A 26312-nucleotide genomic window follows, 5' to 3' on the forward strand; every position below is an offset into this window, starting at 1 on the left:
TCATAACATGCCTGAGACAAAAAGACAGTTGTCACAATGGCATAACATCAATTCCCCACCTACCAAAAAATTCAAAATCACTACTTTGGGCAAAAAAATCATGGCCCCAGTGTTTTGGGACCAAAAAGGCATCATTTTGGACGAATTTCTGCCTCAGGTGGACATCATCAATGCACAACGATATTTTGAGACCATGAAGGCACGTTCAAAACAGGAGGAGGGGAGTGCTGACAAGACAAGTATACTTGTTTCATGACACCACAGGTCCCCACACACCACATGACCATAGCCACCAAGGCACCCTTGGGACTGATTTAGTTGGGAGGTTCTAAACAACCACCTCCACCTCCTCCTCCTCCTCCTCCTCCTCCTCCTCCTCCTATGAGGAGGGAATAAAGAAGCTTGTGCCGTGGCTCACCACATACACTAAATGGGTTAATGCTTATGTGCAAAAATAAGTAAGAAGCATATCAACAACATCTTGTAATTTTTTTCAAATATACATTTTCTAAAGAAAAAAATATATAAATTTAGTTCATTTATATTCTGAACATGCCTTGTAATGATTTCCATCCCAACAATTAAACTACACCACATTATAGACCCGTGTCCCCTGCCTGACTACCCATGCCATCTCTGGATGCAATCAAAACTTTATTTTCTGGACAACTCTTGCAGATCACATCAGAAACAAAAGGTGGAATAAAAGTAATCATTCAAAACATGGCAAAGGATGAGCATGCAAACACACTGCTCTGTGCTTATGGAGCATTTAGTTTAATAAATGAAACAATAAGAGGTCTGAGAGAGAGAGAGAGAGAGAGAGAGAGAGAGAGAGAGAGAGAGAGAGAGAGAGAGAGAGAAATGATTAAGGAATTACCAATGCTGTTACTTAGGTCTACCAGGAAAACATAACAGTTGAATAAATGCCTACTACCCATCATAAACATTTTGAGGCAACAAATTAAGTTATATGCATATATTCTATACAGTCATCTGCCTGCTCTTTATTTCAATAACCGTTTTGTCTTTTATATGAAGAAATGGAAGCCACAGTCACATTTGTAGTTTATTTACTTAACAGTTCTGTTCAAAGTATACAAAAAACACACAGGGAGGAGGACAGAGTAAAAAAAAATATTTCTAGACACACACACATCCAGTACAAGTTACATGCACAACACAAACACAGAAACAGAAAGCCAAATACTTAAGACAACTTTGTTCATGTAACTAATGTAACAAACACAACAGGAAACAATGTACACAATGTTACTTTTCTAAACATGACACAAATATCTACATCTGCTAACAACGCCTACTTTAGTGAACACAAATATTCACAATAAAAAAGTGTCACATTAAAGGTACTCATATTTACAATAAAAAATTACTGTTAGCTTAATTTTGCTCCAACATATGTCTTATATTATATCCTTAGTTAGATGATAAGACACACCTAACATCTTACAAACCTTTCACCACATTATTTTGTACAAAACGATAAAAAAAGGAAATGGCTTATAGAAGCAAGACAAAGAAATGTGAGACTTATCATTTCTGTTTACAGTGTCCACTGCACCAAACAGCAATACAAATGAGATTCAGTTTCATCACTAATTCACAAAATTATTGTTCTATACCTTTAATTCCAGATGCTTAAGTCTGCATAGGCATTTAATAAAACTGAGGACACCACTATCAGCAATATTATAACAATGGCTGAGAATCAATGTTTCAATGCTGGGGTTATGGACAGCTAAGTAGGACAAACCAACATGCGTTATCTGCAACAGAACAAAACAAATATTTAACAAGAGAGAAACATAAAATTACAAGCATACACGACATAGAAATTGTTTGTTGACACTAACCTGCTGACACTGACTGAGATCCAAATACCTCAACTCCTTGAAACGAAAGGCATATTTCAGGCTGACATCTGTGATTCGATTGCAACCACTTAGATCAAGCCTTTGAAGCCCTGGAAAAGAGAAGACACAGTTTTTCATAAGTCTTCTGAGAAGAGGACTTAATTTTATGTGTAACTCCCTAGAACTGAGTGCCCGGACATGTTGGATTGATAAAAAGAGCGTTGTGCAAAACAGATAAAAAATTTGGTACAGCATATTCCCCTTTATAAACTTCAGATATACTGGTGCAGTGGCAATTGTAAAGTGTACATCTGACAAAGAGTAATAATTATGATACCTACTTGACAGATGATAGAAGCCCACACATGAAAAACGAAAATGATGATGGTGATTTCGGGGCCCATGAAAATAGTTAATAACTGAAAACACTGCACTGTGCAGTAGGAGACACAAATATTCTAGAAGGCGGCAGACAAAAAAATGTCAAAATAAAGAAACAAATGTGTGATGCAAATCTGAAATAAAGTAAATAGTGCCCATAGAAAGAAAGATGAAAGAACAAGAGGTAAGGGCAAGACAAAGGCAACAATAAATTCAGAGAGAACAAAAAAGAAGCACAACTAAAGGGGAAGAGGAAGGTTTGGACATTTTTGCAGTGACACATGTGGCAGAGAACAGAATGGATGGAAGAGTGAAAAACATGTAGATAAGAATGTAGAAGAATGTTAAAAGCCCTTTGAAGAATAAAAGTTAAATCCAGCATTTTTATTCACTGCATTTTTATTCTGGTGCCAATTCCATCAGTGCATTTTTTAACAACAATGCAAATGTCAAGTTCCAGCACAAATACTGTCCTAGAAATTAATATCAAACTGATTTCAGTGATAAACTAGAACCTGTTCCACACGGTTACATTAAGTTCTGTAACCCTTCTTAAAAATGTAATCTAGAAAAGTGGCATTTGTTCTGCAACCTCAGCATATAATGAAACTGGATATTCTTTATTTGTCTAGATACTTTTGCTACTATCAGTTTCACACAAAAATATTTCTACATCTTACATGTATACAGGGTAAGTAATAATGCCACCTAGAGTAACTGAAAGTATGATAGTAGCTGTTGTGGTTGGCAGGAGAGCCAACACCGTGTTACTAGAGGAGGCCGAAATGCACGCGTTTTAGCTCTCACAGGCTGGCGTGAGGTATGACTCACAATATCAATAGTAACTGAATATGGCGCCTTGCTAGGTCGTAGCAAATGACGTAGCTGAAGGCTATGCTAAACTATCGTCTCGGCAAATGAGAACGTATGTAGGCAGTGAACCATCGCCAGCAAATTCGGCTGAACAACTGGGGCGAGTGCTAGGAAGTCTCTCTAGACCTGCCGTGTGGCGGCGCTCGGTCTGCAATCACTGATAGTGGCGACACGCGGGTCCGACGTATACTACCGGACCGCGGCCGATTTAAAGGCTACCACCTAGCAAGTGTGGTGTCTGGTGGTGACACCACAGTAGCTGAAAAGTTTGTGGGACAAATGTTGCATGGGACAATGGGAGCCATAATCCATAATATGATGTTTGTTTTTTGTTGCTAGGTGGGGTCCCCTCAGAGATATGAGGGTCAACTTTGTTTTTTTTTTTTAAAAAAATGGGATGCTATAGTTTGGTACTCATTTTCTGACCGCGGCTGTTGAGACAAATCCAATGATGTGTAACAGTAAGGTTTTTGAAGGTCAACAAAGGTCTTTGGTGGCATGAATGCCCATTTACAGAAGGTGTTCAAAGTGATGACCATTGGTATCAATGCAGTGCTGCAATCTTCTTATCGTGGATTGAGTGGTATTCCTTATCCCTTCAGCACTTATCAAAGCACATACTCTGACTATTCTCTCTCGTATATTGTGCAAATGGTAAATATTCATCAAATACGGCATATCCATCTAATGTGCCACTGACAAGTAAATACCATTCAACAGTTTCACAATGCAACACTAACAGGAACAGTAAGACTAGTATCATGAAATCAAGTGAATGTGAATGATGTATTCCTTCGAAGAACAAGTCAATATGCTTCTCATTTAAGCAGAATGCCAACAAAATTCAGTGAGAGCTAAGGACTTATACGCTGAAAGATATCCTCAATGTACTCACCCTACATGTGGTACATTTAAATGTGTGTATGATAAATTGTGAACAACTGGATTTTTAAAGCATCGGAAATATATCTGGCAAAGGAAAGATAATAACGAGGAAACAGAAATTGGTACTCCTGCCACTGGGGTTTGAGATCCTTGAGTTAGTCTGCATCACATCACAAGGGAATCTGGCATGAGCCAGAGTAGTGTTGTTTGTTTTCTGCATCACCATAAATATCATCCTTACCATATCAGTCTCAACCAAGAACTAACTGGTACAGATTGTAAGCGTTACACTGAATTCTGCCAATGGGTTCAACTTCAGATTCAGAAGGATGACACATTTATTAATTTGATTTTATTTACTGATGAGGCTACAGAAGAATGAAAATGTTAATTTGCATAACTTGCATTATTGGGCAACTTAAAATCCATGTTTGCTGCGGCAAGTTGCACACCAAAAATCGTGGTCGGTGAATGTACGGTGTGGGACTCTGAAGGACATATAAGCCCCTATTTCACCGAAGGAAATCTTAATGGTAGGAAGTACACTGCATTCCTGCAAGAAACATTAGGTCTGTTATTGGAAGAAATACCTTTAGGAACAAGGAACAGAATGTGGTATCAACACAATAGGTGTCCGGCACATTTTTTGCTAATGGCTAGAAATGAGTTGCAGAGACAACTTCCAAATTGTTGGATTGGACGCGGAGGAGATGTGTTGTGGCCAGCTTGTTCACCAGACTTAAAGCCTCTGGATTTTAACTTGTGGGGATTCATAAAAGACATTGTTTATAAAGATGTTCTATCTACACCTGAAGATATGTGAGAGAGAATTGTCAGAGCACGTGCTTCGATAAGTGCCAGTATGATAAGGAATATCAGTCAACCCAGGATAAGAATATTGCAGGACTGCATTGATACCAATGGTCATCACTTCGAACACCTTCTGTAAATGGATGTTCATGCCACCTTTGTGACCTTCAAAGACCTTACTGTTACACATCATTGGATGCATCTTGATAACTACTATCAGAAGTAAGCACTAAACTATAGCATCCCATTTAAAAAAACAAAGTTGGCATTTATACCTCTGAAGTGACCCCACCTAGCGACAAAAATCCAACGTCATATTATGGCCCCCATTGTCCCATGTAACTTTTGTCCCACAAACTTTTCAGCTCCTATCATTCTTTTGGAGTTATTCTTGGTGGCAATAGCTAATGACTTACCCTGCACATCAAATGCAATTTAACCCATTAGTGCCGTGCGTTGCCATATGGCAACATTTGTAACACTTTTTTAAAATCGATGATTCCATGACATCAATGAAGCGAGAGTGTTAGCAGCACTGGATTCCGTTCCGCAAGACTGTAAAGATCACTAAAATGCAAGTTTTAACAATACATTTAAATTCTGCGACGTAAGCAGTATTGGAAGTCGTCATTTGCTGAACGACGAAGAAAAATGGAGTATAAGTTTGAGTAAGTATGTTTTGCACAGTAACTTACGATATATAATTTGGTTTTTTTAGTATGGCTGTGCTTTAAGTACTCAAATATATATTCTTTGGAGGTTACTGCTTGCTGTGAAATAAATTACGTTCATTTAGGCCGTTTGAACGTCGGTGTTGCCATATGGCAACGCTAGGCGCTTGTACTCAGTAAAAGGACGAATTTTCTCTTTTTTGTTTTAGAAGAGTTTTCTCGCTTGCTCAGGCGCTGGAGCTTCTTTATAATGACGATATTGAAGGTGATGTGTCCAGATCTGAATACAGAAGAACGATGGATTATTGTATGTGCTGTGGCTGGACAACTCATTTGTCACAATGATCTCTTCTTCATGTGGTGCACCAGAAGTTGGCCAAGTCAAGAGATTCTCGGAACTAAAAAAGCGAAATATAATGATTCCCAGACCAAAACTGGTAGCCAAATATAATACATAATGGGAGGTACTGATCAGATGGATCAGAATCTAGCATGCTATCACATTGCAATAAGAAGCAAGAAATGGCCCTGGTGTCTCTTTACATGGATGTTAGATGTCGCCATACAAAACAGTTGGATTTTGTATAATAAAGCAAGAAACCAAACTATTTCTCAGCTTGATTTCAAGAGAGAAGTAGCAACAGTGTACTTGCAAAGACACCAAGCTTTACCAAAAGGAGCCAGGAGACCTGCATCAAGGGCATGTTCTGACAGCCACTTATCAGATTCAATTAGGTTTGATAAGACTGACCACCTCGTCCAGCACACAGAAGGAAAGAAGAAGAAGAAAAGGTGTGCACACAAGAACTGTAAATCTATTGTGAGAACAATGTGTTCAAAGTGTATTGTGGGATTGTGTATTGACTGTTATATACCATTTCATGTAAAATAATGCTGAGTTCAAGGTTTGACTTTTGATTATTAATTGTACTGTGTTATAAAGTATCAATTGTACGATGAAGACTGAATAATAAATCTGCACAAAACTTGTATATGTAATAAGAAATTTCAATAACCTACTTATTTTACTTGACGTTGTAATCCATATAAATTTAGGTAGTGGCAGCGCTTAGCGTTGCCATATGGCAACATCAAATATCTCGCTAATGGCGGTAGTGACTTTCGTCGAAACAAATCTGTTGTGTAATTTATGCCTTTTACAGACATAATAATGTAATTTTTTTTAAAAATCGCGAAAAAATTAATTCCGGCGCTAATGGGTTAAAACAGAAAGCATAAAATTCTACACCTTGTTCTCTTCCTATTAATTTACAATTCCATACTTAATATCCTGCCTCCCCAATGATAAAGACATGGGCTCCGAGACTGTCAGCAATATTATTTGTACAGCTCATAGCCTTCGGCAGCCACAAACCTACGCGTTGCAGAAAACACATCACATAGGTATGACCATTATTCCTAAAATAAATATCCGGCACAGCAGGCAGAGCAAGCAGTTTTAATTCATTGCTGAAAGCTTACACTGACTCTTGAATACAGCTATTACCTTGCTTTCTGGACCTGGAGCTTGAGTGTTGAACTCTGTTGTGTTGAACTCTGTTGGAGTTTATATTTTTGTTTACTGATAAGACAAATCTCATTCGTTGGTTCTGATTCGCACTCTTGTTAACAGTAGTTGTATGATTTGCTTCTGACATTTCTGACTATTGACTTAGCACCAATCTTGTTTCCAAATGCTTTGGCATGTTGCAATAACTTGCTCTATTTAGTGTCAGGCTATGATATTTAAGTGATGATGGGCAATAATGATTACCAAAATACAGAGGATAACTAAAATGACCAGAAAGATTATATACAGTAAAGTAGGTTAAAAAAATCAGTAGTGTCTAGTCTCAGCGAGGAACTTCAAACTTTCAGCGCAGGGCATGAGCATGCAGAAGAACTATGGCTCACATACAAAAGAATAGTTGACCAAGCAATGGTTAGATATGAACCCAGTAGAACAGTTCATAATAGAATGGACCCTCTGCGGTATAAAGTCACTGTAATAAAACCAGGACTGCTGCGTAACAGATTAAAACAAAGCATAGTACTACAGATAGGGAGATGATGAATAAAATGCATTTGGTTGTCAAGAGAGCAATGCACGGAGCATTCAATGACCACCACAGCATAATATTGTCAAATGATATTTCAGAAAACCCCAAGAAATTCTGGTTGTATGTAAAGGTTGTTAGTGACACAAATGTAAGTGTCCAGTCCCTAGCAAATGAAACAGCAATTGAAACTGGAGGTAGCAAAGCAAAAGCTGAAATGCTTCCAATTTAATCTTCTTACCACTGAGAAGATGAGTGGAATACACATTTGTCTCAATGGTGTTGAGAAATATCTGAAATGGATAAACCGGAGAAAGCTCCAGGGCCTGATGGAATCACTATGTGGTTTATTTAGCCTCTCTTCTAATTACAATGTATCTTAGATCCCTCGAACAAAAACCCGTGCCACCTATTGGAAGAAAGCACAAATCACACGCGTCTACAAGAAGGATAACAGAAGTGATACACAAGACTACTGTCCAATATCCTTGACATTAACTTGTTGTAGAATCTTAAAAAAATGTCCTTAGTTCAAACATAATGAGGTGTCTTGAACAAAATGATCTCCTCCATGCCAATCAGCATGGATTCCGAAAACAATGATCATGTGAAACCCAATTTGTACTTTCCTCACATGACATACTGAAAGCTTTGGATCTAGGCAATCAGGTAGATGCAGTATTTCTTGCTTTCCAAAAAGCATATGACTCAGTGCTACGCCTAAGCTTATTCTCGAAAGTTCAGTGATATGGTGTATCAAGTGAAATTTCTGACTGGGTTGAGGACTTTTTGGTTGGGAGGACACAGCAAGTTATCTTGGATTTTGAGTCATTGTCAGATGTGGTAGTAACTTTAGGTGTGCCCCAGGGAAGCTTTTTCAGACACCTGCTGTTCATGTAGTACTTTAACGACCTTGGAGACAGTATTAATAGTTACAGGTGATGCAGTTACCTGCAGTGAAATACTGTCTGCATAAATATTCAGTCAAATCTCAATAAGATTTCAAAGTGATGCAAAGACTGGCAACTTGCTCTAAATGTTCAGAGATATAAAATTGTGTACTTCAAAAAACATAAAAAATCTAGTATCCTATTACTATAATATCAATGAGTCACAGACGGAGCTAGCCAACTCATTCAAATGCTTGGGTGTAACATTTTATAGATAGATGAAATGGAATTATGTTATTGGCTCAGCTGTGGATAAAGGTGTTGGTAGACTTCAGTTTATTGGTAGAACACTGGGGAAGTGCAATGAGTCTGTGAAAGAGACTGCTTACAAATCACTCGAGAATATTGCTCAAGTATATGAGAACCATACCAAATAGGACTAACAGAGGATATTGAACATACACAGAGAACGGCAGCACAAATGGTCACACATTTGTTTGACTCATGGGAGACTGTTACAGTGATGCTGAAGAAACTGAACTGGCAGACTCTTGAAGACAAGGCATCAAATATCCGGAGAAAATCTACTAACAAAGTTTCAAGAAACAGCTTCGAATGATGACTCTAGGAATATCCTACAATCTCCTACGTATAGCTCACATAGTGGTCATGCGAACAAGATCTCATTCTTTGTGTACTCCATATGTGATGGAATAGGGAAAAAAAAGAACATGAATAACTGACACAATGAGGTGTACCTTCTGCCATGCACTTCAGTGATTTGCAGAGTATGGATGTAGATGTAGGTGAAATCAAAGCCTTAAGGGTTATTAGTGCATTGTTAATGGAAAGTTTGTTTAATTGTGACATCCACAGCTCATGCTGTAACAGTAACAGCACCATCAAAAGTAAACTCAGATACAGAACTTTTCCGATATAACAGAAATTGCAGAGCAACTTGTTGAAAGTGTAACAAAGCGGGGCAATATTTTGATCAACACTATTGGCACTACACAAGCAGTGTCAATTCCTACATTTCTGGTGTTTGACGATTTGAAGAAAACTTTTAATTAATCCAATGGTTTCCACTGTTTTTGAAGGCTAGTACAATTTCTGATACTCAAGTTAAGCCTGCTTTGTTATTGTCTTTCAGTAGTCCCATTTACGAGCTGGTCTGCAAATTATGACCACTCACAGATCCTCACTGCTTGCAGTTCAAAGTCTTGTGTGGCTTTTGTCCAAATGCATTCAGTGGCTGCTGCACTGAGCTTCCATCAGTGTCAGAAAAAACCAGACTAGTTATATATCTCCTGGTCGTATAACCTGTAGTATATTAGCCTGCAGTGCAATTTTTTGTTGTCAAAGTGCGACACTGTCCAACGCAAGATCTTTTTAAAAAAAAATGCACAACATCCAAATGATGATTATTTCAGCACCAAGTCATGTACTCGGTAAACTTTTATTGCACGGTGTGGTTGAGTGTCTAGCTCCTGACCAATAAATTCAAGCTATCTATCTTAGGGAGTTGGATACTGATTTAAATGAGGGTCTTGAAATAGCTCAGTCATCACAAAGTGTCAGCTGCATAATGTGCATCCTACATTGACTTAAACATGGCAAAAGTATATTCCAGACAGCATTATTTTCTAAATTCAACTTATGGTAAAATAAGGTCATCATCTACAGATTCCACAGCACCATCACATGAATGTGCAAGCAAGCTGATTACGAGTTAGTCAGAAATTCCTCCTCATCAGTGCTAGGAAAAATGTAATGTGGTATAAATACAAACTATACTAGTAGTTATCACAGTTATAGTTCACAAAGTGTAGTAAAAACAAGGAAATGTGCACTGAGTGTTTCTGCAGTCACAGACGACACAAATCTACATATCTTTCTTGTAACAAATGTGGCCATGTGACCACCGCTTGTCAAAGGCACTATCGTATACCATCAGGCACGTACCATCAGCCTATAGCAAAATTTCACTGAAACTGATGATCCCATTAGTCAGCAACACTGAGGATGTGGACTTTACCTAATTAACAATGAAACACACAGGTAAGCCATTACCACATATTGAGGCAATTAAACAACATATGCTCAAACACAGTAACCATTATATTACTTTAATAGGCAAACTAACATAAAACCATTACCTACAAACATGTTAGCAGACCAATCAAACTTTTTTGTAGTGTTTGTGCCAGTAGCAAATAAAATTTTTGGTCTGGACGCCTTTACCAGTCTTGGACTTAAATACAAGACTCAGCTAATATATTATCTAATATTATTCTGTTTCGTGATTTGGATGCTTTATATAAGGAATGTTGTGCTTTATTTGAATCTTATAGAAGCCGTGTACAAAACTTTGTAGCACATATATTAGTAAAACCTAACTAGACCCATGCTTTTCGTTATGAAGGAGGAAAAAGTGGAACTCAATAGTTTATGGTGATCCGGTATTGTGACACCAATCACATCCATCCAATGGATGACACTTATGGTTGTAACTGAAAAGCAGATCAGCACAACTTGGATTTGTGATGATTTTAAATCACCTATTGAAGCTCAACCTATTATAGAGGTTTATCTGATTCCATATCTGGAACAGCTACTGGCAAAGTTATGTTTTATGGTGATCAATATTCTTTTTGGCTTATACCAAACTAGATGACCTTTTGACATAGAAAATGCTCTTAGATTTTTTTTTTTTTTTTTTTTTTTTAAAGACAACTGTATATCTTACATGGAGGGTGGGGGGGGGGGGGGGGTTTAACTTAATCTGTGAATTATATAGATGAGATTATAGTCAGCAAGGTTATTTGGGAGCACAACTCAATTTATAACAGCTATTTAACAGACTTCAGAGTGAGTGGGACCAAATTAAATTAAGAAGAACTGGTTGGATCAAATGTAAATTAAGAAAGTGTAGTCTTTCTCCAACAAAGCATTGACTATCTTGACCATATATTGGGCAAATATGGTCTGAGGCCCATGTTTAAGGTACTAACAATCTTCCTGCACCCAGAGATTTGAAGAGACTCTAGTCTGATTACTGCAAATTTGTGTCAAATTTTGTGCAGATATCATACCAATCAGCTCTGGAAAAAGTGAGTCAAATTTCTGATGACTGCCTTGCTAGGCAGTATTCTTCAAGCTAAATACTGTGTTAACCTATCCATCTCTAATCATCAAAGAAGGAAATGTTACTTCTCAAAGTTAAAATAGCGTTGAGTAATTTTACATGTGCCTCGTGGCAGAACAGATATTTTGCCTCCCGAAGGTAGATAAGGACCAAAAATTGTCTCACAATTCTATAGTTTTCACATAATACACTCTTGCATTTACTGACTGTATTTTTAGTAGCAAACAGACCAGCCTCTTACCAAATTTTATCATTAAAAAACCTATTTATAGAAGATGGTGGACACATCTGGCTTTCATTGATCCCAAAATTTTCAGTTACCTTACCATCTACATTTACATCCACTGATGCCTTCTATCAAAGCATACCAGTCTACAAAAAAAATCAGTGTTTATAAATTATACATGAGTGAAATCCACAAATGCTCTCCTACGATGAGGGGGGGGGGGGGGGGGCACATTTAAGGATGATGCACATGCAAATAATAGTGTAAAGTTCAACTTCCTTCCCACACTGATTTCACATATACCTTGACACACTTCATCAAATACACAATGGGACAATATGTTTGAAACAGCTTGTGCTCACAATAAACAAAAATGAGGAAAGGCAGCTAATCACTTGAAATTTATTCACACATAGCACATCAATACAAGTACAGACTTTACTAACCTTCTAAAAACAATTCTTTTTTCCTAGTTTATGTACAAATTTTCCCAGAAAACAGCATGCAGACATCCAAATCTTCTCATTTTTGGCAGTGTACTTAAGCTAGAAAAACAATTGTAGTTTCAAAGCTAGTAGAGCTTGTTACATATGACCACATGACACACATAAATGAACCATGGGAGAGTGATGGCCTTTCTCCATTTTTTGTTATTTTGATCATGAAATATTCATCACTGTGATATAGCTTTGTGTTAAAAAGTCTATTTTGATGACAAAAAAGTTCAGAGTGGCACAGCAATGACAGCTGTGACTACGGCATCTTCTTCGCAATATGGGCAATTTCAGTTTTTTCTCCTAGCACTCAATACAACTATAGAATAAGCTTGTTTCAGAGTAGACGTGTTTCTCATAATTTTTATTTTTTGTTGCAACAGAATACTACAAATATTAAAAACCAGTCATTTAGCGTACAGAATTAAGTTTCTGAAACACACTTCTACATTTTTTAATGTATTCATTGTCTCACTCCACAGCACTATTTTACCACCAGGCAGCGCAAACATTGTCCTTTCCTCATTTCTAATCTGGAACCACATGGTAGTCAGATGCTTACCAGCTGGAGAAAATGTGGTAAGTCACTTGTATGTTTTTGATGTAAAATTTGTTTAGTTTTCATTGAAAGTTACATGAACCTAAATCTATTTAAAAATTAGATAAAGGATTAGTGGAACTGGTGGCTATTAGCTTCTAAAATCCACTTTCATTTCCATGACTTTAGTTATATGTGTTGTGTAGATTGCTGAAAAAGAAAGTAGCAGAACGGGGTAAAAGTATGCAGCTGTAATGAGGTAGAAGTTTGCAGTGCACGCTTTCAACCCATCAAGAAACTATCTGCAAACTTTTGCCTCATAATCAGTACTTTGACTTGTGCAGTACCTTCGGGGCATTCTAGCATATTTTGCCCATGTTTACTTACCTCGGATGCCTCGTCATTCACTTAAGAGAATTGAAATTAATTTTTCTTTTGTTGGGAAGTGCTTTTTTTTCCTCCCCCCCCCCCCCCCCTTTCAAAGACATACCTCTCAAATACACTTCTAATACAACCACATCTTCCATAACAGCATCTTTTTCCATACATTGACCAAGAAAATCATCTCAACAGCCCTTAACAGAGCAGCTCTACCGCCAAACTGTTGGTCTTGTCAAAAAATGGGAACTCAATATGGCAAGCATTCAAAGCTATTAAGTTTTCAGAGGCTGCCTTGCAAAAACATCTTACAACTGGCAAAGGTACTAAGCACCATGGCCGATTCACAAAAGCTTTTTCGTTGGAGGAAGAACAATCAATAGTACAGCATTGCACCTCCCACAATAAACCTTTTTTTTGGGTTTACTCTCAGATCATTACAACATTTACTTTTTGAATTCGGCGGAAAAAAGGAGGGAGGAAGGGAGGGGAGAGGGAGGGAAATCCCAGTTGAAAAACGACTTGCTGGTAGAGAATTCTCCTATAAGTTTACGAAAAGAAATAAATTGCTCCTTGGAATTGCCTGGAAAACCAGCATGGCATGAATGATGGAGTTTACAAGGCTGAAACAAATATTTTGACAATTTGGGTTGGGTTGGGTTGTTTGGGGGAAGAGACCAACAGTGAGGTCATCGGTCTCATCAGATTAGGGAAGGATGGGGAAGGAAGTCAGCCGTGCCCTTTCAAAGGAACCATCCCAGTATTTGCCTTGAGCGATTTAGGTAAATCACGGAAAGTCTAACTCAGGATGACTGGACGCGAGATTGAACCGTTGTTCTACCGAATGCGAGTCCAGTGTGCAAACCACTGCACCACCTTGCTCGGTGGTCAATTTGGAAGCAGTCTTCAAGAAATTTGGGTCTCCTCCCGACCATATTTACAACATTAACAAGAGAGGCATTTGAACTGTCCTAATAAGTTCCCTAAACATTTCATTCCAACAGGGAAGAGAGAAGTAGGGAAATCATGACTGCAAAACAGGTGCAAACGGTCACCGTTGTCTAATCCACGAGTGCTGTGGGACACCATACCCATCCTTCCTTTTTGCATGGAAGCAAAGTAATCCCTCACTGATAAATGGAGGTCTAACGCGATGTGATATGGCTGTACCTGATAAAGGCTATGTGACCACAATAACATCTATTACATGGTTTAATCATTTCAAAAGTTTACAAATCCCACAGTCGACAAACCCATTTTATTAATCTTGGATAACCTTATCACCCACACAAGCCTGGAGGTCATTTTGTTTGTCCAAGATAGCAACATACACATGCTCAGTTTGCCACCCCATAGCAGCCATAAGACGCAGCCACATGACTGCAACTTTTTTCAGCCTTACAAGGCATCTTACGACAGGGCCGTAGATTCGTGGAATGTGTGTCATCCCACACAAGTCTTGAGCTTGTATAACATAGCTGAACCAGTGACAGGTCCACGGAAAAACTAGAACTTCATTTCGTCTTTACCTACTGAAAGAGCATTGTTGCTTCAGTCATGGTTAGGAGGGAGGTTTTTTACAAGCGTCTCTCACAAACACCAAGATTTCGGGAAACAGACAAAGAAGGTTATGTCAAAAATAAAGACATTTCTAAAAAGCTACCAAGACCAATTTATAAACGCCCTGGAAGGTCTGCGAATACAGTTACCTTTGCTGACGATCTGTCCAGCTTACCAATTTACTGAATTGTCATTCAAATGCAGGTAAGGATAGGCAACCTCTGATCTTTACACTTTTCCCTTTTCTATTCATCAGGTGAAAGAATCTTAATTTCAAAATGGCTCATTTCAGTTACTTTCCACTGTTCAACAAGAGAAATGTGTATTTTGTTTCATTTCCATTTTAATTATGTCTCTATTCAAAGTTAGGTGCAATAAACCTTCCTAGTAAACTAGTTTCAGTGACTTGTGAAATTATAATGCATAACAGGCTGTTCCTAATTACAATATAATTACATTTATGTGATTTTTTTTAAAATAGAGTTCTTAATTTATTTTTCCATGTCTTTGTTTGCAAACTTTTTTTATTTTCTGTAGCTGGGGATAAAAATTGTACTGTGCAGTCTTGCTCAATACCTGCGTACTTTTACCCCACAGTGTAGGTTAACAGTATGCAAAATTACTTTTTAGGAAACCTTTTATTACCCTTCTAATAATTATTGGATGGCACTGAAATTTTTACTCAATGTCACCAAGATGTCAAACTAGGCGTGTGTGCATCATTAATAAAATATTGTTGCAGGTTCCTTTTAAATATTTAGTAGTAAAAACAAAATTGCATACTTTTACATTCACCTACCCGATTCATTCATATTCTCATTTATAATACGGCTATGAGACATTATGAATGAGTGAATGAAACAGTATCTCAGAACTTCACTGTTGGGGCACTGACTCTGCACTGTAAGCATTAGCTAAACATATACTAGTTGTTCTTTTCACTGTGAATAACCTCTCCCCTCCCTCTTTCCTCCCTTACTTCTTCCTGTCACTTCACATACTTAATCATTCTCTCTTATATCTTGCTGTCTTTTCTTCCCTCAGCTCATTCTTCTCAGTGGTTTCTCTTCCTTCTCTTCTTCTTTTGGTTACTTTCACTGCATGTATTTCAATTCAATGATTTCCTCCTCTCTTACTTACTAAATGCACTTATAATGTTGCTAGCATTTCAATATTTATTATTTGTGCCTACACTTGGCCTTTGATAAATTTCTCATACTTTTCTGGAACATAATCATGTGTACGTCTTTTCCGAGTTTGTGTTTGTGAATTTTCACTGTGTACTGTGCAGTCTTGCTGTGTGCTGTTACCTGGCAAGCAGGAAGTTTTCCACTCTGTATTTGATTTACCACAAGTATTCTACTTAACTGGTAACCAAAAGCCATCTACAATGGAAAAACTATCTACATTAAAGCAGCACTTAACAACGTGGGAATAAGTGATTGCTATGGACACAAGCAAAAATTAAGGTGACTCATAACATTCTGGACTATGCTGCACAATTCTTTAAGGGTGAAAAAGTCCTGCGGCCCCCCCCCCCCCCTCCCAATTTGAATCAACTGTGTCAAATATGAAACAATTTTCCTTAATAAAGCCTGTGTCAATTCTTGAGCTGTCATGATATTTTAGTGAAGTAATAATAAATATTTATATATTGTAGCTCTAATCTTGATATACTGAAAGTAAACACAAAATTTCAGCCCTAAAATTAAAGCCAGAATGCACTGAAGATGGTCACGCATGCAATAAAATTCCCTGCTGTGGTGTCTTAATATTACTATAAGCTATTGTCAGCTATTGTACAAGGTTGTGATTGCCACACAGCTCAGTATTGTTAACTGTGCAATCTTTTTAACAAATAAATATGGACACTCTTCTTATGAAAAGGAGATGTGCAGCTGCATCACACACATTTCCAAAGCAGATACTGAGGGTTCACAGCAGCACACTAAACAAAGAAGTTAGTTTCTAGGTATCAATGTAGAGAAGCAACTGCTTGATTTTATTTAGCCTCTTATGTTTCCTTGAGAATCATGAAAGAAGGTCATACACATGGAAGAGATCTCAAATCGGAGACAGATTTTAAATAGTAAGACATTTCCAGGGCAGATGTGGATTCTGACCACAATTTATAGGTTGTGAACTGTAGATTAAAAATGAAGAAATAGCAAAAAGATACGAAATTAAGGAAATGGGACCTGGATAGTTTAAAGAACCAGAGGTTGTTGAAGGTTTCAGATGGAGCATTAGCCAATGATAGACTAGAACAGGAGAAAGGAGAACAGAGAAGACAAATTGGTAGCTTTGAGAGATGATAGTGAAGGCAGCAGATGATCAAATGGGTAAAAAGACAAGACCCAGTGGAAATCTTTGGATAACACAAGACATTGAATGTAACTGATGAAAGGAGAAAATATAAAAATGCATTAGATGAAGCAGGCAATAGGGGATACAAACATCCAAAAAATGAGATTGACAGGAATTGCAAAATGGTTAAACAGGAATGGCTACACAGAACAAATGTGATTTGGAAGCTATATCACTAAGGTTAAGATAGATACCGCCTAAAGTAAAATTAAAGAGGTCTTTGGAGAAAAAAAAACGCAGCTGTATGAATATCAAGAGCTCAGATGGAAAATCAGGGCTTAGCAAAGAAGTGAAAGCTGGAAAGAGTGTAAAGGACCTATACAAGGGAGATGTACTCTCCAGAGCAGTATTATAGAAATGGAACAGGGTGCAGATGAAGATGAGATGGCAGATATGATGCTGCGAGAAGAATTTGACAAAGCACTGAAAGGCTTCAGTTGAAACAAGACCCCAGGAGTACACAACATTCTGTCAGGACTACAGATAGCCTTGGGACAACCAGACTGACAACATTTCCATCTGGTGTGCAAGATGTATAAGACAGGCAAAATATCCTCAGCCTTCAAGAAGAATATAATTCCAAATATAAAGAAGGCAGGTGCTGACAGGTGTGAATGTTTTGAATAATGAGTAAGTCATGGTTGCAAGAAACTAACACAATTTCCATACAGAAGAACTGAAAAACTGATAGAAGCCGACCTTGGAGAAGATCCATTTGGATTCTGGAAAAATTTAGAAACAAGCGAGGCACTACTGACCCTACGACTTATCTCACAAGACAGACTAAGGAATGACAAACTCACGTTTATAGCATTTATAGACTTACAGAAAGCGTCTGACAGTGTTGACTTTTTGAATTTCTGAAAATTGAAGGGGTAAAATACCGGTAGCAAAAGGCTATTTACAACTTGACACAGAAACCAGACCTCAGTTATAGGAATTGAAGGGCACGCAAGGGATACAGTGGTTGAGAAAGGAGTGAGACAGGGTTGTAGGCTATCCCCAGTGTTATTCAGTCTCTACATTGAGCAAGCCGTAAAGGAAACCAAAGAAAAATTTTGAGTAGGCATTAAAATTCTGGGAAAAGAAATAAAAACATTGAGGTTTGCTGATGACACTGTAATTCTGTTAGAGACAGCAATGGACTTGGAAGAGGATGTAAGATGAACATCAACAGACAGAAAACGAGGACAATGGAATGTAGTCTAATTAAATAATGTGAGGCTGAGGGAATTAGATTAGGAAACAAGACACTAAAAGCAGTTGAGTTTTGCTATTTGGGTAATAAAATAACTCATGATGGTCAAAGTAGAAAGTATCAAAAAAGTAGAAGGTCAATGACAAGCAAAGTGTTTCTGAAGAAGACGTATTTTATTACCATCAAATATAAATTATGTGTTAAGAAGTCTTTTCTGAACTTATTGTATGGACTGTAGCCACGCATGGAAGCAAGACATGGACAAAAACAGTTTAGACAAAAAGAGGATAGTAGCTCCTGAGGTGTGGTGCTACAGAAGAATGATAAAGACTAGATGGGTAGATAGGTGGGTAGATCACGTAACTAATGAGGAGGTGCTGAATAGAACTGGGGAGGAGAAAAAATATATGGCACAATTTGACAAGAAGAAGGTATTGGTTGATAGGTAACATTCTGAGTCAGCAAGGGATCGCCATTTTAGTACTGGAGGAAAAGGGGGGGGGGGAATCATAGAGGGAGACAAGAGATGAATATAGTGAGCAGATTCAGATGTATGTCAGTTGCAGTAGTTATTTGGAGATGATGAAGCTTTCACAGGATTGAGTAGCATGGACAACTGCATCAAATTAGTCTCCTGACTGGAAACCACAACCACCACCACCACAATCACATATTTTTGTTTGAACTGTAACCGTCCAATTTACTTGTATGTGGCACATACGATACAGCATCAATAGAGTGCATCTTAACTTATAACATGTAGCAGTGTTCTTAAGGACCACATCAAAACTTAATGAATGGAAGGAAATAGGTCTGTTACATCTTGACCTATATGATTGTTATTTATGATATAAGCAGATGATCTTTATGCGAGGCAAATGATTGGACAGCAAAGGATTTTCTGTAATAATAGTCATTCCTTGCTACAAGCAGTTTTCATTGTCTGTTCTTATAATAATATTCGGAGTATCTTAAACAATTGTTTCTTTTGTTACAAAATTTACATTGCAACCCCAACATCATAAAGGGCATGTCTAATAATTAATTACAGTTTTGGGGAAATAAAACTCTTTAAATACTTTCTTAAAACCAAAATTTACTTTTACAAGAAAGGGGTCGACCGAAGCGTCCGATCCCACCTGTCGGCTTTGACCCGTGATGTAAGGCTGTTGTGGTGTGTGATGTCACGACGGCGCGGAATTTAGTTTGTGAGAGTGGTGTGTTTGTAGGTGTCGTTTTGATGAGATTGGTGGTGCTCTCTGGTGGTGTGTTAGGTGATGCTTTTGGTTTAGTTTGCGAGTGTGGCATCGTGTGTGAATTTTGGTAAATTGCTTTTTTTATGTCTTTGGTAGGTTTGGATATGACTGACAGGGTCAACAGTTTTCGGTTGTCGGCTATGATGTGGGACAGTGCGTTGTCTCTAATAAAATTTCTTGAACTATTCGGATTTTTGGATGAAGTCGTGAAGTGTTCAGTATGTCGTGAAGAAATGAGGATTATTTCCGGCGTCTTGGACCAGGGACGGCTGTATGTGGAGATATCTTAAGGATAACAGGTCAAGGGAAGTGTTCGATCCCAATTTACGAGATCGGGAGCTGCTGTTGAGCTATGTAGGTCAAGGGAAGTGTCCGATTCCAGATGATATTATGTTTAGTGGTATTTGGGAAGTTTTGTGCTGTCGGTTTTTTTCATCGTCTTGCGTGGTTTTGTATGGGGGTGGGTTTCTAAATTTGTTTAGGCTTTTTGTGGAACGTGTGTGTGTTTGTTTTTCGATGTATTTTCGTCCTCATAATGTGTACGTAACAACTTTGCATACGCCATATTGGAATCATGGTTTATGGTCGTTTCCACCATATTTGTGACGTCATGTGTCAAAGCAGACGGGTGGGATCGGACGCTTCTGTATTTCCCAAGAAAGAGCATTTGCCATAGTTACCAGCAGTGTTCAGACATTTTTCATACCTGGAAGCCAACTTTTCTATGCCCTCATAGAAAGATGCTGCCAGTGAAGGCAACCATTGCTGAACAGTTTCTTTGCATTGTCATGTGTCAAAATGCCTTCCTATAAAATCATACGTCAAGAACAAGTGGTAGCCAGAATGTGCAGAGTCAGGGCTGATAACAAGTGATCAAACTACTCCCAACCGAATTGCTGAATAAGGTTTTGTGTGACACCAGCTGAATGGGTACTTGTTTTGTCATGAAGCAACAAGATGCCTTAACTGAGCATTCCACTCAATTTGTTTTGAATTGTGCACCGAAGTTTTCTCAATGTTTCACAGTATCACACAACAGTGAGAGATTTAGGCCTACTGCTGGGAAGGAACTCAACAAGCAGAAAAAACACAAGAAACAGTGTTCTTCATTGGTGACATCTTTCTATGAAGAGCTCATAAAAAATTGGTTTCTCATTACGACAAATGTCTGAACAATGGTAGCAACTTTGTAGAAAACAGTTTATGAAATGCTCTCGTAAAAATAAATTTTGGCTCGAAGAAAACAATTTTATGAGTTTTTTCTTCAGAAAAGTACTTCCTTTCTGGACATACCTCACACCTAGTTACTATTAATATTCATCTTCTTTACATCAACATAATGTTTCCTGGTGTGAAAAATGCCAAGTTGCTCTGTGGTTCGGAATCCATGATGAACTGTGAGTTTCCTGTAAATGACAGGGTAAGTCAATTCAAAAGTCAGAGGACAGAATAGGCATACCACCTCTAACAGGTCCTTGCCCAGCAAAGCGATGTGGTGTCCAAAACAATCTTAGAGTTGATGACTGCTTTACTCAGCCTTAGATTATTACACCCATGTAAAATTTATCATAGCAGATGGTACCAATTCATGGTTCCCACCAATCTGGTATTGACTGTATAGCGTGTAAAACAGATCATGTTGTACTTATTTTGTATGAGACACCATTGGAGATCTTATAATTGTAATTAACTACTGCATAAACAATAAATTATGACTGCTTTTAAATGACTTATGGAGCAGTAAAATTTACAAAAGTTTAGTAATAATGTAACATTATCCCCCTTTAGTATTCTAGTGCTGAAGTACACATAAGGATAAAAAATATTCAAGGAACCTACCTTTCACAATTTCTCTTCATCATAATGGCTAAAGTTTCACAAACAGTAATAAATAAATAAATTTGAAGAATTTATTACAGTCAAGTCTTGAAAACCAGCATTCATGATGCCAAGTTTGGTGTTGAGCGGCAGATCCATATAGAAGTGGAAAAACAGTAACCATTGCGGGCAACTTTGTTTTAAGTTATTTTTGTTTTCTTTCATGACATAAATAAAGGCACGGATAACAGCACACAAAAAGTTTCCAAATTATATAATACAGCATCACCAAATATTTTTCATGTGTAAGGAACACATGAGGCTGGATATAGCAAGGAATACTTAACACAATTAAGGCAGAAGATATGAAATCCATCCATACTACCACCAAAGATGGACAAGATAACAACTGAAACTACCTGAAGAAAGCTAAGGTTGAAAATGAGGCATTCAGACTACAAAGAGCTCCTGACAAGGCCACACCTAAATATGCTTTGACCAGAGTCCCCAAGAAGAGACCAGGAGAAAGACTTTTTGTTAGCAGCAATAAGCAGCTCTTAAAGGGCAGCTCCCATACCAATAAATAATAAACCTATTACATTATTACAAGTAGTAAGTTTTAAAAAGAAGAAATGCCTATGTGCATCAAATACATGAGCACTATGGATGAACGAGAAAAGTGGCTCACAAACAATTAATTGGTCATATAAATACCTAATGTTGAAAACTGGAAGACATCTGGTATACAGATAATTGACTAAAGCATGGACGGCTAGACAGATGTGATGACATGGAAATGACTGGATTGGAGGTCACTTCTTAAAATTACAGGGCCTTCAGATAGATTACTCCAATAAGCTGAAAGGTCCACATTAAAATTACTGATTGATTTTATACAGTTTTACAGATTAACAGTTATTAACATGGTAACAAATGTAACAACATAACCTAAAATAAGACATACCTTTTAAATGGATGAGGGAATGTCCACTAGAATCCGTACTAGTAAGATTTTCTTCACATAGCTGTGATACAATTTTTTTTCTCTTGGCGTCATTAATGATTTCTTGCTCGGCTTTAGTTCTCAGTGATATATTACATCCTGGATCAACGTTTTCACTATAATGCCCATTTTCACCATTAATCACTTGTTCGCTTCCAATTATTTCTTGATACCGCATTGCCTCAGAATTGTCATCAGACATAACAGTTGTACCATCTTGCTCAGTTGTAAGCCCCATACCAGTAAGTCCAGCATCTGTTATCTTATTGCAAGCAGCAAGTTTCAAAAACTGAAGGCGAACCTGATATTTACAAATCATCTGTAATGACTTGTCAGTAACACCATTAAAACACCACCCCAGGTCAAGATGTGTGAGTCCTGGAAGATGTTCAGCTAATTTACAAACAGTTCGTTCATCAACAGCAAGTGCTGTCAAATACAGTCTTCGGAATCGTGGATTTATGCTACAACAGAGTGCAGTTTCAATGCCTTTACCAGTAACTTGCTCACAATGTGACAGATTGAGATTCCTTAATTTCTTAAGTTTATTTAAGGTACTAACACCAGAGTCAGTCAATGATCTACAGTTTCTTAAATTTAAGCTTTCTAAATGAACGAGTTTATCAGAGATTGAATTTACTGCTACATCTCCAACACGCGAACAAGCACTCAGATCTAATTCTAACAGTTGATTCTGATGTTCTGCGAGACTTACAATACCTGCATCAGTTAGCTGATCACACGACTGTAAGTGAAGAGTAGTCAAAGAAAGATGAGGCACAGTTGCCAATTGCATCAGAGCTGCATTATCAATTAGTGTACAACCAAACCGTAGTTTCTGTAACATTTTTGCTTGCTTTGTGACATAAGTCAGAATATTATGAAATGTAAGGACACTCTCTGATGCAACACAGTTGCCAGACTTCATCATAAAATCAGGATAAAATTTCTTATACAGCCCCCTGTTAAAAGATATATAGCAACCCTTCAATGACAAATCTTCCAAATTTGAAGCTACAGCTACAAACCTATTGAACAATGCATCAGACAAGTATCTGTTAAATGCAAGGCATAGCCTGCGAAGCTTCTTTAATGTTTTAATGAGCCTACTTATGTCTGTGTCAACTTCTAGCACTCGCCCAGACATTAACAGCTCTCTGCAACCGTTAATGCTTAGGCTTTCGAGCTTAACACATTTCAGTAGTATATCAACAAACATTTTTTCAGAAACATCACAATTATGCAATGCTAGGGATCTCATTTGTGGGCAAAATTTATCCCAAAACCCCTTTAACTTATTTCCAAGTTCAACTTCTTTAAAAACAAAATGCATGAACGATCCACTGCTGCTTTCCAGAACTTCCAGTGGGCGAGTTAAGTCACCATGCAAGACAACAACTTCATTCTTGTGAAGACCGAATTCTTGTGCAGCTTCATACCACAAACGACACACTTGACTAGCACATATTCTGTCAGCAAGTGGCAGGTACTTCATGATATGAATAACGATCTGAAACAAAGTGTGAAAAAAATTAAAGCTCGACTTTCTGCAGAAGCAGCTCATAGTCTTAGATACAGAATTATACAGTACTAGATAGTATATTAGGATAGTTTTGTTTGAATGCAAACATTAATATTTACAGAGCCAGTACCAAAAACTCAAATGATTAAGCATTTCCTTTGTTCACCGCTCGGCTTTTACGTCACAATTACATACATCGATAGATATAAAGAAAACTAAGTACGTAGGAACCTTGAATTTGTACATTACTTTACTCATTGTTTGTCTAATCAGTTAAGTAATACGTGATAATAAGATCTTGTAATTTTATAGCGCACTTCAAGGTCAATATCAAGTTCACACAATATAACAAAGACACATGAAATTAAAATGAATATGTCGTTGTTATTTACCTCTATCGGAAGATGAAACTGGACGGATTGGAAACCATTCGTCATTATTGTTGGCCAGAGTCCTTGTCTGTTCAAAATCTCAAAAGATATTAGAGAAGAAAATCACAACAAAATCGGTAGCAGCTTCCGCATCACTTCATTACCGCACAAAAATAAACAACTCAACTGCTTATACAGTAAGCAATGTTACTAACCGTTTTCGCCTGCTACCATGCTGTCCGACTTGAACAGCTATCTTACTTTATGTTGACTATCTACCTAACACAAAATACTCTCCACACTATCAGCGCTTAACTGACAATTACGAGGAAGTCTTAGCGCATCCAGGATTAGTTGATCCGTTGTAATTACTTCTTGCGCCAATAGATGGCTAAATATAGTTGCATTAATCGGCCATAGATGGCTCTCGTGCGAGAGAACACTCGACTTACCGAAGCCTGCAAGGTATACATCGACGGGTGGCTCCACAGTTCGGTGCGGTCGGCGATAGACTTACTTCGCTTCTGCGCGCGAAGCTTGGGGTGTGCACCTCCCCCTACAATAAAGTCCTCAGTTATATCAGTTGAGTAGACAGTCTGGCTCCGGACAGACTGTAGGTCCTATGTGGTACACACAGTTATTTCGCGTCGCGTTGGCTAGCTTCGGTTTGAGAAAACAGCTGTATGATTTCGATTTGAATAGACAATAACAATGAATACTTTCAAGAGCTAAAATGAAATGGCCTATGAGTAAATGCTATTCAGTAAAAATGATGTTATTTTTTTTCATAAGCGGCGACCAAAACCTGAAGTGCGATATCTTCATATTTCGGAAATGCCCATCTGAAAAACGTGCGAGTGAAAGAAACTGTGGTTTATTATATCCTTAATTTCATCTGAATTGCGCGATGTCAGTTGATGCAGGTCAGTGACAACAGGTCGGCTATTTTCGCATGCTGATGCTGTGATCAATTAGAAGACGCCGAAACGCATCATTTCCTCAGGATGTCACGTCGCAAACAAGCCAAGCCACGGTCACTCAAAAGTGAGTAGTCCTAAACTATGGTTTCCTATTCTTCGAATGTCACGGAAATTTGTCCTTGGAGAGTGATTTCAAAAGCCGACGCTCAAGAAACTGCCGAAGCAGTTTTAATGAATTGTGGAAAACGATACATTTCTTAAGTATTTTGCCTCGTGATGGTGGCAACATGCTTACATAGAAAAGCGCTTGATTACTTTTGTGATCGTATAATCAGAAGTTACCCATTGTTGGCCGATCGCGGAGCCTGTATGGTTTTTCAAACAATGTCAGTAGTTACGCTATCTGAGTTTCATGTATTTACGTAATTAAATTGACCGCGTCCTGCTTTTCTGCAGTTATAGTGTTAATGAAATTAACATTCATATCTAGCTGAACACAGAAGAACAAATCTAGGTTATTTGAATGAATGGAACTGGCAAATTAACTTGTACCAAGATTTCGGTGAGAAGAATGCGAATATTGTTTTCTTAAGAAGACATAAGATCTTATCAAAACTTATCGGCGTATGATTTGCTTCTTTCTGCCAAATAACAAACAAGTGCTAAGGGAACATGTGAACCGTTATAACGGGCTGTTGTGTTCTATGGAACTGACAATTAGCTTGTACCAGCATTTCGGTGAAAGGAATGCGAATATCATTTTCCTAAGAAGACATAAATAAGATCTTATCGAAGCTCATCGGCGTATGATTTGCTTCTTTCTGACAAAGAACAATACACAAATGCTAAGGTAAAACGTGAACCATTACAACAGGCTGTTGTAGTCCATCCGCTAAACATTATAAACGATTTGTCTAATTGGGTCAAATCGTAAATCAGTAAGTCTGGATCGGTGTTTTTTCTGAACTTTCTGCTGATTTCAAATAATCAGAGTTGTCGAGCAAATATGTAATTATCATACGGGACCTTGGGGAGAATTCCTGAAGTGGCCCCTTTTGCGAATCCTATTATT

General features: G+C 37.8%; 1 protein-coding gene across 1 annotated transcript in view; it reads right to left on the reverse strand.

Moving 5' to 3' along the window:
* LOC124787629 (F-box/LRR-repeat protein 14) overlaps nt 1–24683 on the reverse strand; it is a 36843-nt gene extending 12160 nt beyond the window's left edge. Inside the window, exons 1-5 of the mRNA XM_047254389.1 lie at nt 24536–24683; nt 24342–24408; nt 22389–23937; nt 1875–1984; nt 1644–1787 (exon numbers count right to left, since the gene is read on the reverse strand). Of these exons, the coding sequence (XP_047110345.1) occupies nt 1644–1787; nt 1875–1984; nt 22389–23937; nt 24342–24386 (1848 nt within the window). The 5' untranslated portion in view covers nt 24387–24408; nt 24536–24683. The remainder of the gene's footprint in view (nt 1–1643; nt 1788–1874; nt 1985–22388; nt 23938–24341; nt 24409–24535) is intronic.
* Between the last annotated feature and the right edge of the window lie 1629 nt (nt 24684–26312).

The sequence above is a fragment of the Schistocerca piceifrons genome, chromosome 3 (genome assembly GCF_021461385.2).
Source record: "Schistocerca piceifrons isolate TAMUIC-IGC-003096 chromosome 3, iqSchPice1.1, whole genome shotgun sequence".
Classification (NCBI taxonomy): Eukaryota; Metazoa; Arthropoda; class Insecta; order Orthoptera; family Acrididae; genus Schistocerca; species Schistocerca piceifrons.